Source organism: Sminthopsis crassicaudata, chromosome 2 (assembly GCF_048593235.1).
Source record: "Sminthopsis crassicaudata isolate SCR6 chromosome 2, ASM4859323v1, whole genome shotgun sequence".
In the NCBI taxonomy this organism is placed as follows: Eukaryota; Metazoa; Chordata; class Mammalia; order Dasyuromorphia; family Dasyuridae; genus Sminthopsis; species Sminthopsis crassicaudata.
Window position 1 is genome coordinate 371,129,528 of NC_133618.1, and position 23,373 is coordinate 371,152,900.

The 23,373-nt window shown below is 32.5% G+C and overlaps 1 protein-coding gene across 2 annotated transcripts in view; it reads left to right on the forward strand.

Annotated features, from left to right (window-relative positions):
• The window catches only part of CDC42BPB (CDC42 binding protein kinase beta), a 156,275-nt gene that overhangs the window by 55,426 nt on the left and 77,476 nt on the right, over positions 1-23,373 (forward strand). For both annotated transcript variants that reach the window (XM_074291198.1, XM_074291199.1), the window contains 3 exons: positions 8,894-9,042; positions 11,302-11,395; positions 15,991-16,191. In XM_074291198.1, the coding sequence (XP_074147299.1) occupies positions 8,894-9,042; positions 11,302-11,395; positions 15,991-16,191 (444 nt within the window). The remainder of the gene's footprint in view (positions 1-8,893; positions 9,043-11,301; positions 11,396-15,990; positions 16,192-23,373) is intronic.

Below are 23,373 nucleotides of genomic sequence, written 5' to 3' on the forward strand. Positions count from 1 at the left end.
TGAGGAAGACAGAATTAAAGGTATCCATGACAGGGCATGAATGAGAAAGAAGACTCACTGTATTGTTTCTGTTTCTCCTTCTGTTGATAACTTAAAATATTTTCTTTTCTCTTTTCTTTTCAAATTATATTTGTTTTGAATCAGCAAAAATTCCCCTGCCCAAATTGAGAGTGAAAGAAAAAATAAAATCCCGTTGCAACGTGTAATAATTAAGTAAAACCAGTTTCCACATTGGCTATGTCAATCTCTCTTTCTCCCTCTCCCTGTCTCACCCCCTCCTCCCCACTACATAGTACCACCACCCTCTCTTCATTGGTCATTATAGTGATGAGAGTTTCAGAGTTGTTTGTCTTTACCATATTATTATCCTATTTGTCTTCATTTTACTTTCTATCACTTCATACATTTTTTTCCCAGTTTTTCTGATTCCATCCTCTTCATCACTTACAGCACAATATTATTTCATTATATTTATGTATATAATTGCCCAGTTTATGAACACACTCTAGAGATTCTCATTCTTTGCTACCTCAGAAAGAACTTTAGTTGCTTATTTTTCTTAGAACTAATCTCTCACTTAATTTATTCTTTCTCTAATTTTCCCCTTCTCCCCTTTCCCCTCATTGAGTATTTGTGTGTATGTATATGTGTGTGTGTGTGTGTTCTTGCTTATGAGGATAAGGTTCAAAAATGAACTATTCCTCCTTGTTTATATAAGATTATATAAGATGATCTTTATATTATGCTTATATAGTTTTATATATATATATATATATATATATATAAATAATATATATTATATAAGATAATTCCTTAATCTTCCTGGTGAAGGAATTCTTTATATTTCAGTTTTGCTTTCTTCTTCTAAAGAGATCTGTACAGTTTTCTCTTTTTTTGGTCCTGATTGTATATTTGTTCTCAATGTATTTTTCATATCAGTTATTTTTGCTCTGAAATATCTTCTATTTTAATCTATTTTTCAGTCTTTTGATTTAATATTTTTTCTTATTTCATGGAATCAGTGGCTTCCATTCTAATTTTCAAGAAATTTGTTGTTTTGGCGAGGTTTTATACCTTATGTGTCAAGCTGTTTATTCCCTTTCCAGTTCTTTTTTCCAAAGTTTTAATTTTATCAATAAAAACATTTTAAACTCTTAAACAACTTTTTGCTTCATCTCTTCCAGGAAATCTAGTTGAGTTTGTATATGAGCTGTTTTTTTCGTGAGGCTCTATTTTTAGGTGTTCTACAGTTAGTTATTCTGTATTTGTATCTTGAATGTCCCTGTCACCATAATAGTTTTCTGTGGTAGGATTCTTTTTCATGTTTGTTCATTTTTCCATTCTCCTTCCTGATTTGATATTAGAGCTAGATTCTGCACACTTCTGAAAGAAAGGTGTATGTGCCCCTTTCTTAGAATAATGGGTTTTATCTATGACCACAGGAACAATAAATTTTCAGTGCACTCAAAGTGATCTGATCCAAGGAAGATTTTGATTATTGCCCCTCTGGTCTGAGTTCTGCAAGTTCTTGACTTAGTTTGGGTTTAAGCAGTACTGATTTGCCGCTGGATTCAACCTCTGTCAGCCAATTGGGAAATTTTTCTGTTTTTCTGTTTTAGTGACAGAACGTCAGACTCCCTTGGGGTCTGGGTCTCCTGTCCTGGCTATTCTCTTTACCATTGTCTCTCTGTCACTGTCTCTTTTGGTGTCTCTCTCTTTTATTTATTTATTTTTTTAATAATAGTTTTTTTTCGAAATACATGTAAAGATAGTTTTCAGTATTTACTCTTGCAAAACCTTGTGTTCTCAATTTTTTTCCTTTCCTTCACTCTGCCCTCCTTCCCTAGACAGCAGGTAATCCATTGTAAATTAAACATGTGCATATTTCCACATTTATCATGATGCATAAGAAAAATAAGATCAAAAGGGGGAAAAATGTGAAAAAAAAATGAGCAAGCAACAACAAAAAGGTAAAAATACTAAAAATATAAAAACATTGTGATCCACCTTCAGTTACCATAGTCCTCTCTCTGGAGATTCTGTTCATCACAAGGCTGTTAGAATTACGTTTTATTCTCTTATAGGCTTCTGTAACTGAGACCCACCTCTGATCCTGGAATATGAACCATATTATTGCTGCTTGATTTTGAACATACTTCTCTCTGAGTTCTGGTCAGGGCTTAATAAAACTCTTTATCACTCTCCTTGTTCTTCAGTGGCCTGAGTAGTGGATAGTACCTATTCTAGTACCTCGTATGAGCTTAGGTATCTTGTTCTGGGTCTGGGATTTGAAGTCTTTTCCAGGGCCACCCTTGGCCAGATCTTTTTCAAGTATCCATAGTTCTTTCTGCCTCCTTCTCTCTGCTAACTGGACTGGGAGTATGATTGTCTTTGTCACTTTTTCTTGGGTTTCCTCATCAGGATTTGGTATGGTGTATTTATCTGGAACAGTTTTTTGGGGGGAGTTAGCTGAACTACCTATATTGGCCAAGCTTCACCTAATATTTTTTAGCTCTTTGTTTCCTAGATTTCTTTTTATTGTATTCTTTGTTTACCCTCAAGATATTCCAGAAATCTTAGTGCAGTTTTCAGCTGTAATAACTTAAAACTACACTAAGACTATTCTGTAGAAACATAACCATATTTACTATAAATATTAATATAACTCTTTCCCATCCCTTTGATTTAATTCTATCCCTTTTTACAATAAATTATGCTTCCTATTGCCTCTAGTATAAAATGTAAACTTAATTTTTTTTGAATATCTTTTTTGTACACCTAAATTTCTTCTTGTACCCTTCCCTTCCTCCACCCCCAAGAATTATCCCATATAGCAAAAATATTTTTTTGGGGGAAAAAAAAACAAGGAAGGAAGAAAATAAGAGGCAAAGCCAGTGATTACATTGAAAAACAAAAAACAATTCACATCTGTAAACCTTCCACCTCTGCATAGGACTAGAGAGAGATGGCATCTTGTATCTCTGGAACCATTATGGTTATCTGTAATTTTGTAACATTCACTTTCTATTGTTATATTGATCTTTCCATTTTTATTATTGTAATTACTGTGTATATTATTTTCTTGATTCTTTTTAGTTTACTCTGCATAATTTTCAATTTTTCCAGTAGTTCTTATCCAATTTAAAAATAATTTATTGTGTGGTGTTTAAACACTAAGTTAATAAGTTCTCCTTTGTTTAGTCTGTTCTGTTGATCTATTTTCTAACTAATAGTAAATGATTTTGATTATTGCTTCTTTATAATATAGTTTTAAGTCTAGAGGAGTTCTTTAATCTGTACTTTTTTGATTACTTTTATTGATATTCTAAATCTTATGTTCCTCTAGATAAATTTGTTATTTTTTTAAAAAATTTTATATTTTTATAATTTTATTTTATTTTAAATATCTTTTTATTTTAAAAATACATGCAAAGATACTTTGCATTATTCACCATTGCAAAGCCTTGTGTTTCAAATTTTTCTCCTTCCCTTCTTCCCATCCCCCTCCTCTAGACAACAAATAATCTAATATAGTTTAAACATGTCCATTTCTTCTAAATATATTTCTACATTCATCATGCTGTACAAGAAAAATTAAATCAAAAAGGAAAAGAAAATGAGAGAGAGAAAAGAAGCAAGCAAACAATACGAAAAATGTTGTGATCTCTACCCATAGTCTTCTTTCTGGATGCAGATGGCTCTATTGGAATGGGACATCACAGTTTATCATCACATAATCTTCATATTGCCTGTACAATGTTCTCTTGGTTCTACTTACTTCACTTAGTATCAGTTCATATAGGTCTCTCTCTAGTCCTTTCCAAAATCATCCTGCTGATCATTTCTTACAGAACAATAATATTCCATTACATTCACATACCACAACTTATTTAGCCATTCCCCAATTGATGGGCATGCAGTCCTTTTCCAATTCTTTGTTACCACAAAAAGAGTTGCTACAAACATTTTTGAACATGTGGATCCTTTTCCTTTTTTTTAATGATATTTTTGTGAAGGAGACCCAGTAGAGACATTGCTGAATCAAAGGGTATACATAGTGTGATAATCTTTTGGGCATAGTTCCAAATTGCTCTCCAGAATTGTTGGATCAGTTCACCACTTCACCAACAACATATTAAGTGTCCCAGTTTTCCCACATTCCCTCCAACATTTATCATTGTCTTTTCCTGTCATCTTAGCCAATATGACAGGCTCACAATCTTTCAGTGATAATTGACTACCCTCATTAGGATAATCCACTTCACTTTGTTTCACCATACACAGTATATTTATATGTGGGCTTATGCAGTCGGGTGATTTTGTGGGGAGGTTTTTCCAGCTTGTGACTTTTTAGCTTATGACTTTTAAAAAATATTTTATTACAGTTTACTTGTTTATTTACTTATTTTGAAAGATTTAAAACTACAGTTCACTATAATATGTTGAGCATTTTTCAGATCTGCAGACCTCAAAGAAAAAAATGAAAAAAAAAAAGTTTTCTCAGGTTAGAAATTGGAAAGACTTTCAAATGCAATTTAGGGGAAGGACTGTCTTCTACTTGAAAAAATATGAGTGTCATTATTGGAAGTATAGTTCAATTAGAAATGAATTATTTGGTCATTGAAAAGAATGCAAATAAAAATGTAAAATAGATTTAGTCTTTTGCATCTCTTTCTAATTAAACAAGATAAGAGGGTAGAAGTTGCCAATTTTTAGGTTAAACACAAGTTTAGGTTATCTATAAATATTAATTTTGATATTTGTACTCAATGTGTGGTCTTTATGCAGTCAATTGATGATTTTAATATATAACTAGAAGAATTTAGTCACATCCATGTTAATATCAGAAAATGAAGAAAAAATTTCAGCATATTGGCAGAAGCTTACAGATTCTCTTTGGAGAGAGAAGTAGTTATACTTTTTTTCGTGATGTATCCAAAAGCAGTAGAGACCCATGGTCATATCTTTACTCATGTTAAAGATAAGCAAATAGACCATCTCATGGGTGATTACTATAGAGAATAAGTTTAAAAAAAAGTAGACATGAACTTCCCAAGATCTTCTGAACTAAATATCTTGATATTCAATAACTTGTGAAGGAAAGAATCAGGATAAAAATATGAAAATGTATATTGGTAATTGTAGTCTTTAAAGACTACCTGGAAACTTTGATTCAAAAATGTTTTACCATTATTATCATTAGTTTTAGAAAGAAATTTTATAAGGCCATTTAGTAAAAGAGGAAAGGCAGAAGAAGGCTCCTTCTTCAGCCTGAGAGGTTTGTATTATATAGGCATTTAGAGAGGAGCACTAGCAATGAAAAGCACATGGCAGTAAAGGTATTTGGAATTGAGGTCCATTCTCTTACAAGATTGATATGTGTGTACCTATATATATATATATCCTTTTTTAAAAAATAAGTTTTAACTTTTAAAAATAATTTTTTTTTTTAAGATAGGGACATGTTTTAGGTCTGTAATTTCATTGTTTTAGATCCTAGCTTCTAGGGAATGCACAGATAAGGAAAGAAATTTTTAGCAATGCATGTCCACTCTTTCAAATAATCAGTACAATATTTATTGAGTGCCTACAATATGCCATGCACTATTCTAAGCTTTGGAGATACAGAGAATGGAATAATCTTTGCTCATAATGAACTTGTATTCTATTGAGGAAGACAGCACATATAAAAATATGCAGCATAAAAATCAAGTTAATTAATGCACAAAATAATTTGGGAGAAAGGCAGTAATTATTGAGGGAATTAAGAAAGGACTCATATTCAAGATGGTGCTGGAACTTCATCTTAAAGGAAAGAGAAGAAATCCTTGAGACAGAGGTAAGGAGGGAATTTCATTCTAAGTATTGAAAGAATAGGGTTGGAGGAAGAGAGGGGCTTATGTGATAGGAACAGGAAAGACAGTACTGAGATATAGAGTCATGTATGATGAAAAGAGAGAAGGCCACTTTGTTTGGATCACAAAGTATATAGATGGAGGATAATGTCCAAGAAAAATATATTGGGAGGAGTGACATAATCTGATCTGCACTAAAGAAAAGTAGGTAGGATGGATTGAAGTGAGAGATTGGAAACACAGAGAAGAATTAGAATGTTTTTTTCAGATTATCCATTTGAGAGCTGATGAGGTCCAAAATAAGGAGAAAGATTGTACAAATTGAGAGAAGAGAAGAGATGAGAATGTAAGAGATTCTGAAGAAGTAGAAACACTAATATTTAGTAACTGCCTACTTGTATGGGATAATGATAATGCTAAAATTCTGAACCAGAGATCCTAGAATACACTTCTTCTGTAGTCTTCTATGGTCCTTCTATGCTTAAAAGAGAGCCTGGCCCAAACCAGATTAAAGGGAAATGTTTAACAAATTAAATAAAAATATGATACAATATAGAGAACATTAATTTGTGGTTTCCTAAATCATTGTATGACAAGGAACCATTTCTATTTGAGTTTGACATGACTGTCCTAGAACATTGAAAGGCATAGCTTAAACCTACTTGCACAAATTGCTTCATTTTACTTTTATTCGCTTCAGTTTCCTTAACTATAAAATGGAATAATAGTAAATACATTGAAAGGTTGTAGTGAGCATCAAATGGGATGATATTTTTAAAGTGCTTACTATAATGCCTGGAACTTGTAGGTGTTATATGAATTTGTTCCTTCTTCCTTTTCCCTTCTCTATATTTTTCTACTCCAACTATTTGTTTCTATTGTCTTTGTTTAGATTTTTCTCTTCCAACTAGTTATGATTTTTATAAAAAAAAAAATCTCACTTTTTAAAATGGCACAAATTTGACATTTAAGTTTAATTGTTCGAAATTTCAAGTGATTAGAAATATTCTCAAGTCATTTTAGTTTTTAAAAGAGTCTTTTGAAGAAACCAGTTTATTGTGCTTACTAAAATGAATGATACTGAGAAACATAATAGTGGTGTTTTTACTTTCCAGAAAAAGATTATTTTAACTTCATATTTATATACTTCATATTCAGATGTGGCACATAGTATCATGACACAGTAATATCAACAGATCTCACACGTCAAGAGTTTATCCTCACCAACTCAAATATGTACATATTATATTAAATAATCTCTGTGCTGCATTCACTCTGAGTGAATTTGTCCTTTTTTATTATTTTTGACTTCTGAACTTTAGAGGGGAAAAGTGTATGAGTAAAATGTACTCAAAAACATGATAATTTTGGCCATTATTTTGGGGTAAACCTGAAAGCACCACAAATCATTGTGACTTGGTGGGTAGTAGTATTTGTTATTGTAGTAGCAGCAGCAACAAAGTAGTAATAATGGTAGTAGTGGAAAAGCCTTTTAGACTTAGATATATCTGAAAAGATTCATTGTCTGGTGGCCAGCCTTCTGGTGATGAACTTTCAGTTTAACCAAACTGGTCATTTGATAAAAATATTGAGTATGGGTCCTGGGGTATATTATAAATTAGTGGTGTCAAATGCAGAACAGCTATTTAACAGTACATAAAAATTCTGTAGGCCACACGTTAACTTAATTTATTTTAAGTTATTTTGTTAAATATTTCCCAGTTACATTTCAATCTGGTTTCCTTGCTTTTATGGACCATTAATGAAACCTCTGCTTTAGGTCTTCCTGACTTGCCAGAACTTATGCTCTATTGATAGAACTTTACAAATCTTTATACCATAATGGACAATAGAGAATAATTTTAACACACCTGTACATACTAGGCACTAAATATTTAATTGAATGATAAACTTGTTTTAGACCATGTTAAAAGATGTTCTAACACATTAACAAATCAAATTTCCTTAATAAATTTGGCATGGACACGTTGAACACAATATGGAGAAAGTATTGATGGTCAGCCTGGTGCTTTTACATGCTATCTAGATGTCAGAACTACTACTGCAAATAAAGTCTCTGAGACCCTTAAAGGAGTTGTAAATGGTGGTCCATTTTCTTCATAGTACCAAATGCTTCTTTGGGTATGATTTAGAAAGCAGGTAATTCCATGCTTAAGTACACTATGGACCAAAGTGTTGTAGATTATGTGTTATTCCATGCAAGAAGATAAAGATAATTATAAAAACCATTCTCATATGACCATGAACCACTACATAGAATTCCCAGTCCTTCTATTTTTGTCTGCCTGCATTTTTTAATTCCTTCACAGGCTAATTGTACACTATTTCAAAGTCCGATTCTTTTTGTACAGCAAAATAACTGTTTGGACATATATACATATATTGTATTTAATGTATATTTTAACATATGTAACATGTATTGGTCAACGTGCCATCTGGGGGAGGGGGTGAGAAGAAGGAGGGGAAAAATTGGAATAAAAGGCTTGGCACTGACAATTGTCAGTGCTGTAAAATTACCCATGCATATATGTTGTAAATAAAAAGCTATTTAAAAAAAAAAAAACATTCTCATAATACATGAAGAACAGTATGTCTCTTGACATGTTGGATATGTACAAGAAAGCTTATACTGGTATATAGGAAAATTCAGAGTATGAAAGGAAACTCAAGAAAGAAGATGTTTTAAAAAAGATAGAACGGTCTCAATATATCTCTTGCCCAGAAGAAAAACAATGTTGCTCAGATGGCAAGTTTCCTTGGAGCCCAGGAGTATGCAACTGATAGATAAAACATCAAAATTAAGAGGGAAGTTAGAATAAAATGTTTTATAGTGTTAGACTGTCAAAAGGGAGGGGAAAGTAACTCAGAGGTATCTTATTCTATGCTTGTTACAATATACTCTTGTCTCAAGCAGATTTTTCACTTCTAATTGACAATAAGAATTTAACCTTTGTCATATTCATCTTTACCAGTGGTGACTAAAAATTTATCTTCCATTTCTCCTCCTTTATTTATAGTACTTGGTAATGGACTATTATGTTGGTGGTGATTTACTGACACTCCTCAGTAAGTTTGAAGACAAACTTCCTGAAGATATGGCAAGATTTTATATCGGTGAAATGGTTCTGGCCATACACTCCATTCATCAGCTACATTATGTTCACAGGTGAGAATCACAGGATCAGCCATTTTTATAATTAGGAGGTACTTGGAGATCTAAGCCAATCTCCTCATTTTATAGGTAATAATAGCTAATATTTCTGAAGGACTTAAAAATTTCAACCCTTCAAGTTCATGGAGTTCTCCAGGTAAGGAAAAAGTGAAGCTTAGAGAGGTTAATGATTGCTGCCCTAAATGTCAGTCAGGATTTGAACCAAAGCTTTTAAACTTCAAATCCAGTGTCTTGTACACCATGTCAAATTAGTTGTGCAAGTAATTTCATTGATTGTGCAAATAATGTATTAAATCATTCCCTTCGAATACAAATATCAGTTTAGAACAATGATTCTTAATTTGGTGTCCAAAGAATTCTGTGGGTAGTTTTTACAGGGTTTGTGAATTTGAATAGGAAAATTTATATCATTATTTTCATTGATCATTAATTCATCTAGAATTTCTTTTAACTGTATTTTTGTACAAAAGCAACATGAGAAGAAAAACTGGCTAACTCTGACACAAGGTGTGATTTGAAGTCAGTCTTGAAGAAAGCCAGAGGTGAAAAGAAGAGCATTGTAGTCATTGGAGGAGTGAAAATGCCACGAGTTGGGAGATAAGAATTGGGGAAAAGTCATTAGATTTTATAATTAAGAAATCATTATTAATTGTGGAGAAAGCAATTTCTTTTTGAAGCCAGACTCGAGGTATTAGAAGAGAGTAAGAGAAGAGAAAGTGGAAGAATTTAGTGTAAAAAAGTAGGAGTTTGCTGAGAAAGCAAGGAGAAATGCAGAATGATAGGTAGTGGAGAGGGTAAAATCATGTGAAGGCTTTTTAAGGAAGGATAGGAGAGAGATAGGTATGTTTGTAGATGGAAGAGAGACATCCTTTTAGGAAGAAATTAAAGATACAAGAGAGTGGAAAAGATACTGTAACGTATGTGGATAATGTAGTGGAGTTTGTCCTGGAAAGGAGGATGACCTCTTCATCTGAAACTGAAATGGAAACAGTAGGGGAAGATGTCTTGAGTGATGTGAGACAAGGAAAAAGAAACTCTACATCTGAAGAAACTGGAGTAAGAATGTGGGGAGACTTGAGGAAAGGTGAAGTTTGGAACAGCTATTGTAGAGAATAGTGTAAATGAAGTGATTAAGGGAGTCATAGAATATTCGCAGTGAGGGCCTGGTGAGATAAGATAAGAAATACATAATGAACCTAGTTAGCATGATTTCATGTTAATATCCCTTGGTAAGTAACCATTAGATTATGTGTACTTTCCAAGAGTATGTAACCCTTAGTTATGTTGTCATATGACTTATGGATAGAGGTTTTCTGTATATCTTTAAAATGTGAATTGAAATGTTATATTGTGTTTTGTTTTGTTTTGTTTTTTGGTGGTGGTGATTGTTTTTGATTCTGATTCTTCCCTTTTTTTTTTAAGTGAGGAAAATCTTTGGGAAGAAATCACTTAGAAAATAAAATTTATTTTGTACAATTGTTCTGATTTTTTTTTTTAAAGAAAAAATCATTGGAATGTATTTTGCAGAACAGTGTAAACAAGAGTATTGTTAGAGAAAGTTCCTGTTTGTGTGCAGAGAATTGAATATCAATAAATTCAGATTTTCTCCTTGCTTTTAAAGGTTAAGAGAGTCAGTGTTGTGTAGTAAATAAAAAGCTGAATTCAGAGCCAAATGACTTGGTTTAAAGTGCTGCCTCTGACTGTTTGAGCTTAGCAGGGCAAGTTGTTGAAACAGTATTCATTGCTAGGTGGTGTATTTGATAGAGTACCAGGCCTGCTGTCTAGAAGAACCTGTCCTCCGATATTATAAATCTGGTCTCAGATATTTACTCACTGAGGGACCCTGGCAAGTCATTTAAACTGTGCCTACCTAAGTTTCCTCATCTGTAAAACAAAAATAAAACAAATGATAATAGCATCAATTTTCAAGGATTGTTGTGAAGATAAAATGAATTAATTTTTGCAGTATAAAAATGGTAGCTATTATTTTGAAATGCTAGAAATGTTACAATAATATGTAAAATATTGCAAAATTCTTCTTTGTTCTCTCTTAATGTGATTAGTTAAAGCAAAACACTAGACTGTTTATCATTGTCCTGAAACATTTTTCTTTGAATAATAACTATTATATTATAACTACTCATTACATCACATTAGCATGCTCTCAACAGATCAGTGCTAAATTAGGGCTTTGATTTTGTTTATATTGGATTGAATTCATTCAACTTTTTTTTTTTTTTTTTTAACTAACAGAGATATTAAACCTGACAATATTCTCTTGGATATGAATGGTCACATTCGGTTGGCAGACTTTGGATCATGTTTGAAGATGAATGACGATGGAACTGTATGTAGTTTGGGCATTTTCCACTTTGGGGTTTTTCTTTGATTTTAAATTTTGCAGAGTAAATGGTTATTATTATTTTTTTTTTTTTGAGAAAATTATATAATCAGTATGATCAGAAGTGAACATACTACTTTAGTACTAGTAACTGACTAAAATGTTTTTTAAAATTTGAGTAACTGAAAAATTTATGCTTTCTGAGAAATACTATTAAGTATCTCATAATATTATAGAATTTCCTTAAATAATAAATATCCTGATACCATAAAACTATATTATTTCTCTATAATATTTTCTCTTTATTTGATGTCATCTTGTGTCACTGATAAAAGCCTAAATCATTATTGTTAAACAGAACTTAATCTTTTATAACTCATTCTTGCCATGTTATCCTTGTAAAATTTATGTTTTATGAAAAAAATAGGATTTATTTTGGTGCATTACATACATAAAGCACCTATTTATTGCACATATGAAGCCCCAAATCATCCCTTCATTGGACAGAGATGTAGACTTGATAATAGTTTGTATAGTTGGTTTTAGAGTTAGTTTACAGGGTAGACCCAAAGAATGTTAATTAATATATTAGTCAACCTGGAAGACAAAATTTATTAATGTGCCCCTGGGCTCTGCCCTCTTCTATTTAATATTTTTTATTAAATTACTTAATGAAGACACTGATGTCAAGTGAAATTTGCATTTATCCAACATGAACCTGGAAGGGACAACTAACAGGGAAAATAGAATTAGAATCCAAAAAGATGTTAAAAGGTTTAATGATGGACTCAGTCTAATAAGATGAAATTTTATAGGAATAAATGGAAAATTCTACATTTTAGTCCCAAAAACCAATTGCACAAGTATGAGATGTTTCTAGAAAGCAGTTCATGTTTTAAAGACCTGAAGGTTTTGTGAAATGAATGTTCAGTATGACTCAAGATTGTGTCATAATCAAGATATACTGCAGTCTTTCTTTTTCTTAAGTTTTTGCAAAATATCCCTTTAATGGGATTTTCTATTTTTTAAATTTTATGAGGAACTGAAGGCAGGTTCACAAAGCTTTCTACAATTCTTCCCTCTTCCTTTTCCTGAAAATTATAACATTGGTCTAGCACCAGGCTTTCAGAATCTCTTCTGTTCTCTGTAGCTTTTCAGAGATTATTGATAGGTTTTTCAGTGCCTTGAATGTGATTTATCTGGATTTTATTGCTTGGAACTCATTCAGGGCAGTTGTGGCACATTTCTTAGAGTCACATATTTTCACAAGGATATTAACATAATTTATTTCATATCTTCTTATTGTTGTGATAATTGTTCTTGTTATTATTAGAGGCAGTGGGGCATAGTGGATAGAGAGCTGGCTTTAGAGTCAGGAAGACCTGAATTCAAGTCCTGCCCCTGAACCATTGACCTGGACAAATCATTTAGCAAGTAGGCAACCTCCTTCATTTGTATATGAAGAAACTGAGGCCCAAGGAGGTGAAGTGACTTGTCCAGAATCACATACCTAGTAAGTACTAGTGGTGGTATTTGAACCCAGGTCTTCCTCATTTTAAGTCTAGCACCATCCCTCTTACAGCATATTGCTGGATCTGAGTCCCACCCTGAGCTCAGTGCTTTTTGCTCTGTGGATGTCCAAAGTCCTTCCTGGGCTTGGTGTCTCTGTGTCTCTGTCTTGTGCTCTCTCTTGTTCTCGCTTGGATCTAGCACAGAGCATGGTTCCTGATACAATAGGAATTGAACAGGTATTTACTTACTAACTTATGCTCCAAAATTATTTTTGACTTATTTGCTCTCCCAGTCAAGGTTTCCATTCCCCCATTACATCTCAGGTAGGAAATCAATCTGATTAAATTTAATGCAGATTAGTTTAACATTAAAATAATAAATGACATTCATGCAAACTTTCAGGATTTACAAAGAACTTTTACATACTCAATTCTGTGAAATAACTGCTTACCCCATCTCCATTGATATGTGAAGAAAGTAAAGCTTACCCTGGACATATCACTTACATTTTTCAAGAGTAAAATTTGAATTTAAGAACTTTGTTCCTCCATGTCTGACATTTTTTTCTTTTGTATCATACTAATTTTTTTTTAACCCACATTTTGTATACAGAGGGATGGAAAGATTAGTCCCTCTTATCCTATAATAGACCCGTAATCAAGGGGACTTAATGGAGCTGGATTTCCTGATTCTCAGAGTTTGCCTTTAGCTAGTGTTTTACAAAAATCATGAGCTGACAGCTAGATATAGCTCCGGATTACAAGTCATAGATTCTAGTATTAAGCACCAGATGGATCATCTAGGGCAGTCCAAGAGAAAGAAAATTATTTATTCAAGTTCACACAATTGCTGATTAGCAAAATTGGGATTTGAACCCAGATCTTCTGATGGCAAACCCAGTACTTTTTACAATATACCCCACTGCTGCCTCTATAAGATATTTATTTTATAATTTCACAATAGTTCATAATTTTTAAACTAATAAATATTATACCTGTCTGGGTACATAGTAGTGAGCACTTAATGAAAGTTCATTGATTTGCTATCCCCATTCTGATACTTCCATTCAGCTGATGTCCATGGAAGTTAATAACTTGCCAACTTCATATAACTGATTAAGGGGGTGGAATTGGGGAGTCAAACCTAGACTTTGATTCTGAATTTCGTATTCTTTCAAATAACACAGTTATTGGGTCCCAGGACTCCCTGGTGTTAAAAAACAGGGTAGCATTGCCAGCCTCTGTTATCTATTTGAGATCAAATTGAGGCAACCTTGGTTTCAGTTTTGATATAGGAAACTGATAAGGGAAAGACAAGGAGAGCAATAGTTTTTCCTTTCTTTTTTTTTTTTTTTTTTTTCCCCCCCCTGGACCCTGGGACTACCCTGTGTATCTTCAAATACTTTAGATCACAAGTATGCCCTGCCAAAAAAAATGTTGGGAAAATTAGCTTCTTGGATCCTCCTGAAATATGCCTTTTGGGCTTTATAGAGATCCTCAAAGCAGCTTCTTGCTCTGTCAATTCTCCCCTGCACCTCAAGCAGATCTCAAATATACTTTATTTGGTTATATAAAACTGATACCAATTGTAATCGGCTACATAAATTACTTAGCGTTTATATCTTCTTATTGTATAGCATGATGATAATTGAATATCATAAAAACATCTTATTAACAGAGATGTAAAAATAAAATAAACTGAACTCTGTATGGCATTTTTTTTTTTTCTTTTGGCCATATAATTAAAATTTATTGTAATTAAGGGGCCCCTGGGCATGAACCATATTTTTGAGAAAAAAATGAACTAAATTTTCTTGGGGCAGCTAGATGGTGCAGTGGATAGAGTAGCAGCCCTGGAATCAGGAGGACCTGAGTTCAAATCTTGTCTTAAACACTTATTACTTACTATTAGCCACGTGACCGTGGACACATCACTTAATCCCAATTGCCTCACACGCATACACAAAAAAATTTCTTTTACCAAATTTACTTGTAACAAATATTTTCAAGATAGTAAAATTTAGAGATAAAATTTTTTGAACTGCATGTTAACGTTACATGTCTTGCTATATTTTTCATTACATTAGTCAGGTGATGAAATTTAGTCGGAGAAATGAAGGTTTTCTACTACAGGATAAAAAGGTTATCATTTCTCAGTGAAAAGAGTACTCCAAAGCAATCTTTTTCAGTGTATTCACAATCTTTATATAATGTACTTGAAATACATGTCTTGGGGCCTGATTGCTTTAGATGAGTCCTTCTATATTGTGGTAATAATTACTACATTAGCAAGTAAAACCCAAGACTTACCTTAAACTCAAATTTGCAATATAGAAAATAGTGTAGTGATATACCCTTTTGTAATAATATAGGTATTTCTTCCTTAATGTAAGGTATCTCTGAGAAGCATAGAATAAAGAGTAGAAAGGGCATTTGTGGGTCATTGCATGCAGCATTTTACCCTCTAGGCATTCCTTCTACCTTATCGCCAAGTCATCATTATCTGCACTGTAAGTTGTGGGGACTTGTAACATCCTGAGAAAACCACATTACACTTTTGGACTGTGTTGATTATTAGGAAGCTTTTTGGGAGGGGCAGAGCAGGGAGAATTTGTTCCTAGTTTTGCATTCTGGAATCAAGCAAAAAATAAATAATTTCAGATGCTTGAAAACAGCTTTCATAACATTGAATCTACATTTAGTTTTATATTTTAAAGTTTTTAAAATATTGAGGTAGATATATATTATTGGTTATTTTAAAATTTATCTCTTGAACTGAACTTTGCTTATTCATACTGGACTTTCAATATGATCATTAGTTTAACTTTATTTCATAACTATTTCTTTTTTCTTTTATAGTCATTTTTGTAAAAAAAAAAGTAGCAGAATTTTATTGGAAGAAATAATAGCTTGCATTTCTGTAGAGCTTTACAGTTTACAAGCTGTTATTTCTCAGAATAACTAAGAAATATAGTGCACATATTATTCCAGTTTTACAGGTGAAAAAAGTGATCCTCAGAGAAGCTTAAATGAGTATTGAGCAATTGGTAGATTTCTAAGGTTTAATTTAAAAACTTTGTCTTCTCTAAGGTCCAATCTTCTGTGGCAGTGGGTACACCTGACTACATTTCACCTGAGATTCTACAAGCAATGGAGGATGGAATGGGAAAATATGGTCCAGAATGTGATTGGTGGTCTCTAGGTGTTTGCATGTATGAAATGCTATATGGTGAAACACCTTTTTATGCAGAATCATTAGTGGAAACTTATGGAAAGATCATGAATCATGAAGTAAGAAATAATATTTCTAAATAACTAGTATAATATTTGTTTCTTTGCATATGTAAAATAATAATTTCACCTACATTAATGGTACTTTTAGAAGGTATAGTGTCATAACATTTGCTAAGTATGTTATTTGGAATGAAGAGCTTTCTTCTCCTGACTTGATGTGTAGACTGTGTTATTTGTTAATGGCCCCAACCTCTTTGGATTCAAAAAGGGAATATAAGAATAACATGGTAATTGTTTCATACTTCTGGGGTTCCATTTGCTGTATTTTATTGGTCAGTATCACTATACATTCACATTGATTTAATACATCTTTAGATGTACTAAATTAAAGCACGGCAATGATCCAATCCATTTGCTGTCTTTTCATTGCTCATTTCAGGCTTTTTAAAGCATTTAGACTATGAGGGAAGATGCAGAAACATCTTTAGAAATGTCCTGCTGGTTATTCAGTTCAGAGATATTTAAGAATCCCTTTGTTATCAGTTTGTTAGGAAACATATTGAGGAGAATTAATGAGATCACTAGATTCCCACACTTAAAAGTTCAATTCATTATAGTTTTCATGATCTGATCTCCACCTTAAAAAAAAAAAAAAAAAAAAAAAAAAAAGCTATTTCAATACCATTTAGAATTTAAAATGCTTGAAATGGTATAATATCTAGTATTGACTATTTAAACATTCAAACTTCATAGAATAGATCACCTATTGAGTTTGAATTAATTACTTTATACTTAAACATGTGTTTTAATGAATATGCAAAAATCATGAAGATTAGTTATTTAGTAATTTGTTGTAGAGAGGAGTTAGACAGAACTGTAAAATACATTTAGAAACTTTTACAACAGATCTTTGAAGTGATTGTTTTTTTTTAATTTTAATATCATTATTATTATTTTTTTTTATGAGATGGCATATCTGAAATTATAAGGAAAGACAGTGGGGAAAATATGAATAAATACAACTATTCATCGAGCACAGTTTTTTCAGGAGCATTCATGCCATGAGATCATGCCATAATTTACAAAATTATATCCCAGTGGCCACAAACAGTTGCAGTTCCTAAAGTGTCTTAACTTTAATGTCTTAACAGAATTACTCTGATTTTTTAGAGTATAGCTCATTTCAAAAAATATGCTTTGTTAAGACAAGATTTCTTAACTACATAATTATCACATTTAAAGTTATTTACTCTTAAGTTTCTCTTTTTTTAAAAATTGTAATAAGTTTATTTTTAATGCACATTGCTTTTTGAATCATGTTGGGAGAGAAAAATCAGAGCAAAAGGGAAAAACCATGGGAGAGAAAAAAAAATTAGAAAAAAGAAGTAAGCATAGCATGTGTTGATTTACATTCAGTCTCCTTAGTTCTGGATGCAGATGACATTTTCTGTCCAAAGTCTATTGGGATTGCTTTGGATCACTGAACCACTGAGAAGAACCAAGTCTTTCATAGTGATCATTAACAGCAACAATGTGCAATGTATTCCTGGTTCTGCTTATTTTGCTTAGCATCAGTTTATGTAAATCTTTCCAGGCTTTTCTATGATCAGCTTGTTCATAGTTTTTTAGAGAACAATAATATTCCATTATCTTCATGTACCACAACTTATTTAGCCATTCTCCAATTGATGGACATCCATTCCTTTTCCAATTCTTTGCTACCACAAAAAGAGCTGCTACAAACATTTTTGCACATATGGGTCCTTTTTCCTCCTTTATGATTTCCTTGAGACACATCCAGTAATGGCTCTGCTGGTCAAAGGGTATACATACTTTTATAGCCTTTTGAGGTTGCTCTCCAGAATAGTTAGATCATTTCACAACTCCATCAACAATGCATTAGTGTCCCAATTTTCCTACATTCCCTCCAGCATTTATCACTATTTTTTCCTGTCATCTTAGCTAATCTGAGAGATGTGAGGTGGTATTTGGGAGTTTGTTTTAATTTGCATTTCTCTAATCAATAGTGATTTAGAACATTTTTTCATACAGCCATAGGTGGCTTTAATCTCATCATCTGAAAATTGTCCATTGACCATTTATCAATTGGTGAATGACTTGTGTTCTTATACATTTGACCTAGTTCTTTAAATATTTTAGAAATGAGACTTTTATCAGAAACACTGGTTGTAAAGATTTTTTTCCCAGCTTTGTAGTTCCCTTTTAATCTCATTTCTGTTGGTTTTGTTTGTTCAAAAACTTTTAAATTTAATATAATCAAAGTTGCCCATTTTGCCTTTCATAATGTTCTCTAGTTCTTCTTTTGTCTTAAATTCCTCTCTTCTCCAAAAATCTGATAGACAAATTATCCCTTGTTTCCTAATTTATTTATGGTATCATCCTTTATGCTCAAATCATGCATCCATTTTGACCTTACTTTGGTATAGTGTGTGAGATGTAGTTCTATGTTGAGTTTTTGACACCATTTTCCTGTTTTCCTAGCAATTTTTGTCAAATAGTGAGTTCTTATTCCAGAAGCTGGAATTTAGAGGTTTATGAAATATTAGATTGGTATAGGCCTTGATTATTGTGTCAAGTGTATATTTAATGTTCCACTGTTCCACTACTCTATTTCTTAGCCAGTACCAAATGGTTTTGATAAGTGCTGCTATATAATATAGTTTTAAGTTTGGTACTGTTAAACCACCTCCTTTGTATTTCTTTCCATTAATTCCCTTGATATTTTTGACCTTTTGTTTGTTATTATTTGGTTTGAATAAATAGGCCTATTTAAGCAGAATTGTAATTTTTATTATATTAAATAGCTTAGCCTACCCATCAACAATTGATATTTTTCCAGTTGTTTAGATCTGATTTTATTAGTGTGAGACATGTTTTGTAATTGTGTTCATATAGTTCTTGGGTTTGTCTTGGCAGAGACCCTCAAGTATTTTATTTTGTCTGCAGTAATTTAAAATGGAATTTCTCTATCACTTGCTAAGGGAGATTTATTATTTTAATATTATTAAAATATTATTTTAAGGAAAATTCTAGTTTTTTTTTTTTGTTTGTTTTTTTTTTTTTTAGGAATGGGTGCTGTATTTTGTCAAAAGTTTTTTCTGCATCTATTGAGATTATCATATGATTTCTGTTGATTTTGTTAATGATGTGGTAGATTATGGTAATAGTTTTCCTGATATTGAACCAGCCCTGCATTCCTGGTATAAATCCCACTGGTCATAGTTATTATTTTACTGATAAGTTGCTCTTAATATTTTATTTAAAATTTTTTGCATCAGTTTATTTAGGGAGATTAGTTTATAATTTTCTTTCTTTGTTTTTGCCCTTCTTGGCTTAGGCATCAGTGTTATATATTTGTATTATAGAAGGAATTTGGCAGTACTCCTTCTTTACCTATTTTTCCAAATAGTTTACATGGTATGGGAATTAATTGTTTAAATGTTTGGTAGAAGTCACTTGTTCAACTTCTTTTTCTAAAATGGGACTGTAAATATTTTATTTCCTCTTCTGTCAATCTGAACAGTTTTGTAAATATTCCTCTTTCAGTTAGATTTCCAGACTTGCTGCCATAGAGTTGGACAAAGTAACTTCTAATTATTGCTTTAGTTTCATTTTCCTTGGTGATAAGTGCCCCCCTTTCAGTTTTGATGCTAGTGATTTGGTTTTTTCTTTCCTTTTTCTGATCAAATTAACCAAAAGTTAATTTGATCTATTTTGTTAGTGGGTTCCCCTCCTCCCCCCATAAAACCAACTCCTTGTTTTGCTTATTAGTTCAATAGTTTTCATGGTTTCTATTTTATTAATCTCTTTTTTGAGTTTCAGAATTCTTATTTGGCATTTAGTTGGGATTTTAAAATTGTTCTTTTTCTAATTTTTTTTTTAGTTGCATACCTAATTCATTGATGTCTTATTTCTTTATTTTATTTATGTAGGAAATTATGGATTGTTTCTTTGATTTGTTTGACCCACTCATTCTTTAGAATTAAATTATTTAATTTCCAATTAATATTTAGTCTATCTTCCCTTGCCCTTTACTGAATATAATTTTTATTGCATTGTGGTCTGAAAAGGAAGCATTTACTTTTTCTGTTTTTTTACATTTGGTTGTGAGTTTTTTAATACCTTAATACATGGTCCATTTTTGTGTAGGTGCCATGAGCTCTATTATATCTAGGTTTTCTATTTTCCTATGCACCTCCCTAGTTTTTTCTTGTTTATTTTGTGGTTAGATTTGTCTGATTTTGAGAGGGGAAGGTTGAGGTCCCCTACTAGAATAGTTTTGCTGTCTCTTCTTATAAATGGCTTAAAATCTTCTCTAGGAATTTGCATCCTCTACCACTTGGTGCATATATATTTAGTATCATTACTACTTCCTTATTTACAGTACACTTTATCAAGATGTATTTTCTCTCCATACCTCTTTTAATAAGATCAATTTTTATTTTTGCTTTATCTGAGATTAGAATTGCTGTCCCTGCTTTTTAAAATTTCAGCTGAAGCATAATAAATTTGATTCCAGCCTTTTACCTTTACTCTGTGAGTCTCTTTGTGTCAAGTGTGTTTCTTGTAAACAACATAGTCTGCTTTTTAATCAACTCTATTTGCTTCCATTTTATGGGAGACTTCATCTCATTTACATAACAGTTTTGATTATCAGCTCTGTATTTCCCTCCATTCTATTTTTTCCCCTTGTATATACTTTTGTATACTTTTGTTCTGTCTTTCCACCCTTTCTTTAGTGGTATGGTTTTATTTGTTGTTGTTGTTGTTTTTTAACCCATCCTACCTATTATCTTATCTCCTCTCTCCTCTCCCCCCTTTTATTACTCGTGCTTTCCCCCCCACCCCCACCCCACCCATTACCTAATCTTATAGCAACCCTCTCCCCCTTCTCTTACCTTTTTCCCTGGTGTTTCTGCCCTCCCTTCTCTCCTGTTCTTCCCTTTTCTTTTTTCTGCTTCTTCTTTTAATTCTTTATAGGGTTAAGTAAATTTCTATACCCAACTAAATGATTATTTCCTCTTAAAGTCAAAACTGATAAGATCAAGCTTCAGACAATGCTCATCTCCCTCCCTTCTTTCCCTCAATTGTAATAGGTCTTTTGCACCTCTTCATGTGAACTAATTATCTCATTATACTTTTCCTCTTTTTCCAGTGCAGACCTTTTCCCACCTCTTAATGTTTTTTCTTTGATGTTATCACATTAAATTCCATTCACCATCACACCTTCTGGTCCATGTGATGTCTCCATTTGTCTGCCCCAATGACAGATACAGTTTTCAAGAGTTATAGGTATTGTTTTCCCATCTAGAGAATTTTCTATAATTCTCCTGAGTACTTTGTTCATAGATTAAATTTCCTGTTTAGTTCTTGTTTTTTCAGTAAAAATGATTGAAAATCGCTTATTTCCTTGAAGATCTATACTTCCCTGAAAAATGATGCTGAATCTTCCTGGGTAGTTAATTCTTGGTTGTAAACCCAGGGCCTTTGCCTCCCAGAATATGGTATTCCAGCCCCTCTGATCATTTATTGTAGAATCTACCAGAGTCTCAGTAATCCTGCCTGTTATTCCTTGATATTTGGATTGTTTTGTCTGGCAAATTGCAATATTTTTCCCTTGAGATTATAGTTTTAGAGTTTCACAACAATATTCCTGGGGATTTTCCTTGTGGGATCTCTTTCTAGAGGTGATCCATGGATTCTTTCAATGAGTATTTCTTCTTCTGTTTCTAGAATATTGGGGTAGTTTTCCTTAATTACCTCTTGTAGAATGTGATCCAGGCTCTATTTTTGGTCATGGCCTTAGTTAGGCCAATGATTTTTAAATAGTCTCTTCTGGATTTATTTTCCAGGTCGGCTGTTTTGCCTATGAGGTATTTCACATTTTCTTCCATTTTTTTTCATTCTTTTAAATGTATTTGATTGATTCTTGCTGAATCACAATGTCATTAACTTCCATTTGTCCTGTTCTAATTTTTAATGTGTGACTTTCTTCAGTTATCTTTTGTATCTCTTTTTCCATTTGGTTTATTCTGTTTGAAGAGTTGTTTTCTTCAGACAATTTTTTTCCTTCCTTTTCCAAATAGTTGACCTGTCATACATACCTCTTACTTCTGTCATTTTTTTCTTCTATCTCTCTTATTTTCCTTTTGAAGTCTTTATGAGCATTTTCAAAAAACCTCTTTGGGCTTGATCAATTCATATCACTCTTTGAGATTTATTATGTGGACATTTTGTACTGGTCTGCGTTTGTATCTTGTCACCATAGTAGCTTTCTATGGTCAAGGGTCTTTTTTGTTTCTTGTTCATCTCCCTCCTCCCCCCCCCCCCCCCCGCCTTTTCTTTTTTTTAACTTTGGAGCTCTGTTCCTGGGGTAAAGGGGACACTGTCCCAAGCTTCATGTGCAGCTCTGAGCTTTGGCTTTGAGCACAAGGGCCCCTTGTGTTTGTTGAGGATAGCTTTTGCCTGCTCAGGAAGCCTGGTTTCCCAGAGTTTACCTTTTAAGTTGGGACTGGAAGCTGCCCCATTGATTTGCTTCTCTACTGAGCCAAGACTAAGGGTCTTAATTATTGATTTGCTGCAATTAAGAGCTTTCCATTGGCTTTCCTAGAGTCTATCTGACCTGGGCTGAACACCCCTTTCACCACAGTGAGATTGACCATTCTTAAAATTTTTTCAGTTTCATTTCATTCAGAGGTTTGGTTTCATGTGGTTTTTGAGGGAAACTGGGAGAACTTGAGCAGCTTCCTGACTTTACTCCACCATCTTAGCTCCTCCCCAGAAGTAGACTGTTAAGTTTTTCTTGAGATAAACTTATTTACTGTATACAAGACATTAATGGACATTGTTTTTTGAGAAATTCAGATGTATAATGGTATTATCACTCTACAGATGTGAAAAAAGTAAATTTTATGATTTTTTTAAAATGGAAAATATTGGTAATGGCTAATGTTTGGAATTTTGATTTCTAATAAAATTTCTTATCACAAATATAAGTTAACCTCTCAAGTAAACTATTGATTTGGAAAGAAAATTTTGTGCTTATATCCTTTGAGTGATTGAATTGATATGTTAAAAATTTGATTGTATTCTCCAGTAACACTATTAGAGACACAATCTAAAATATTTTATAATAAATAATTTTGGGGAAACGAATGTCATAATTTTAGTATAATTATGAAAAATCTGGACTTATAAATTATATGATTGAAAAAAGGT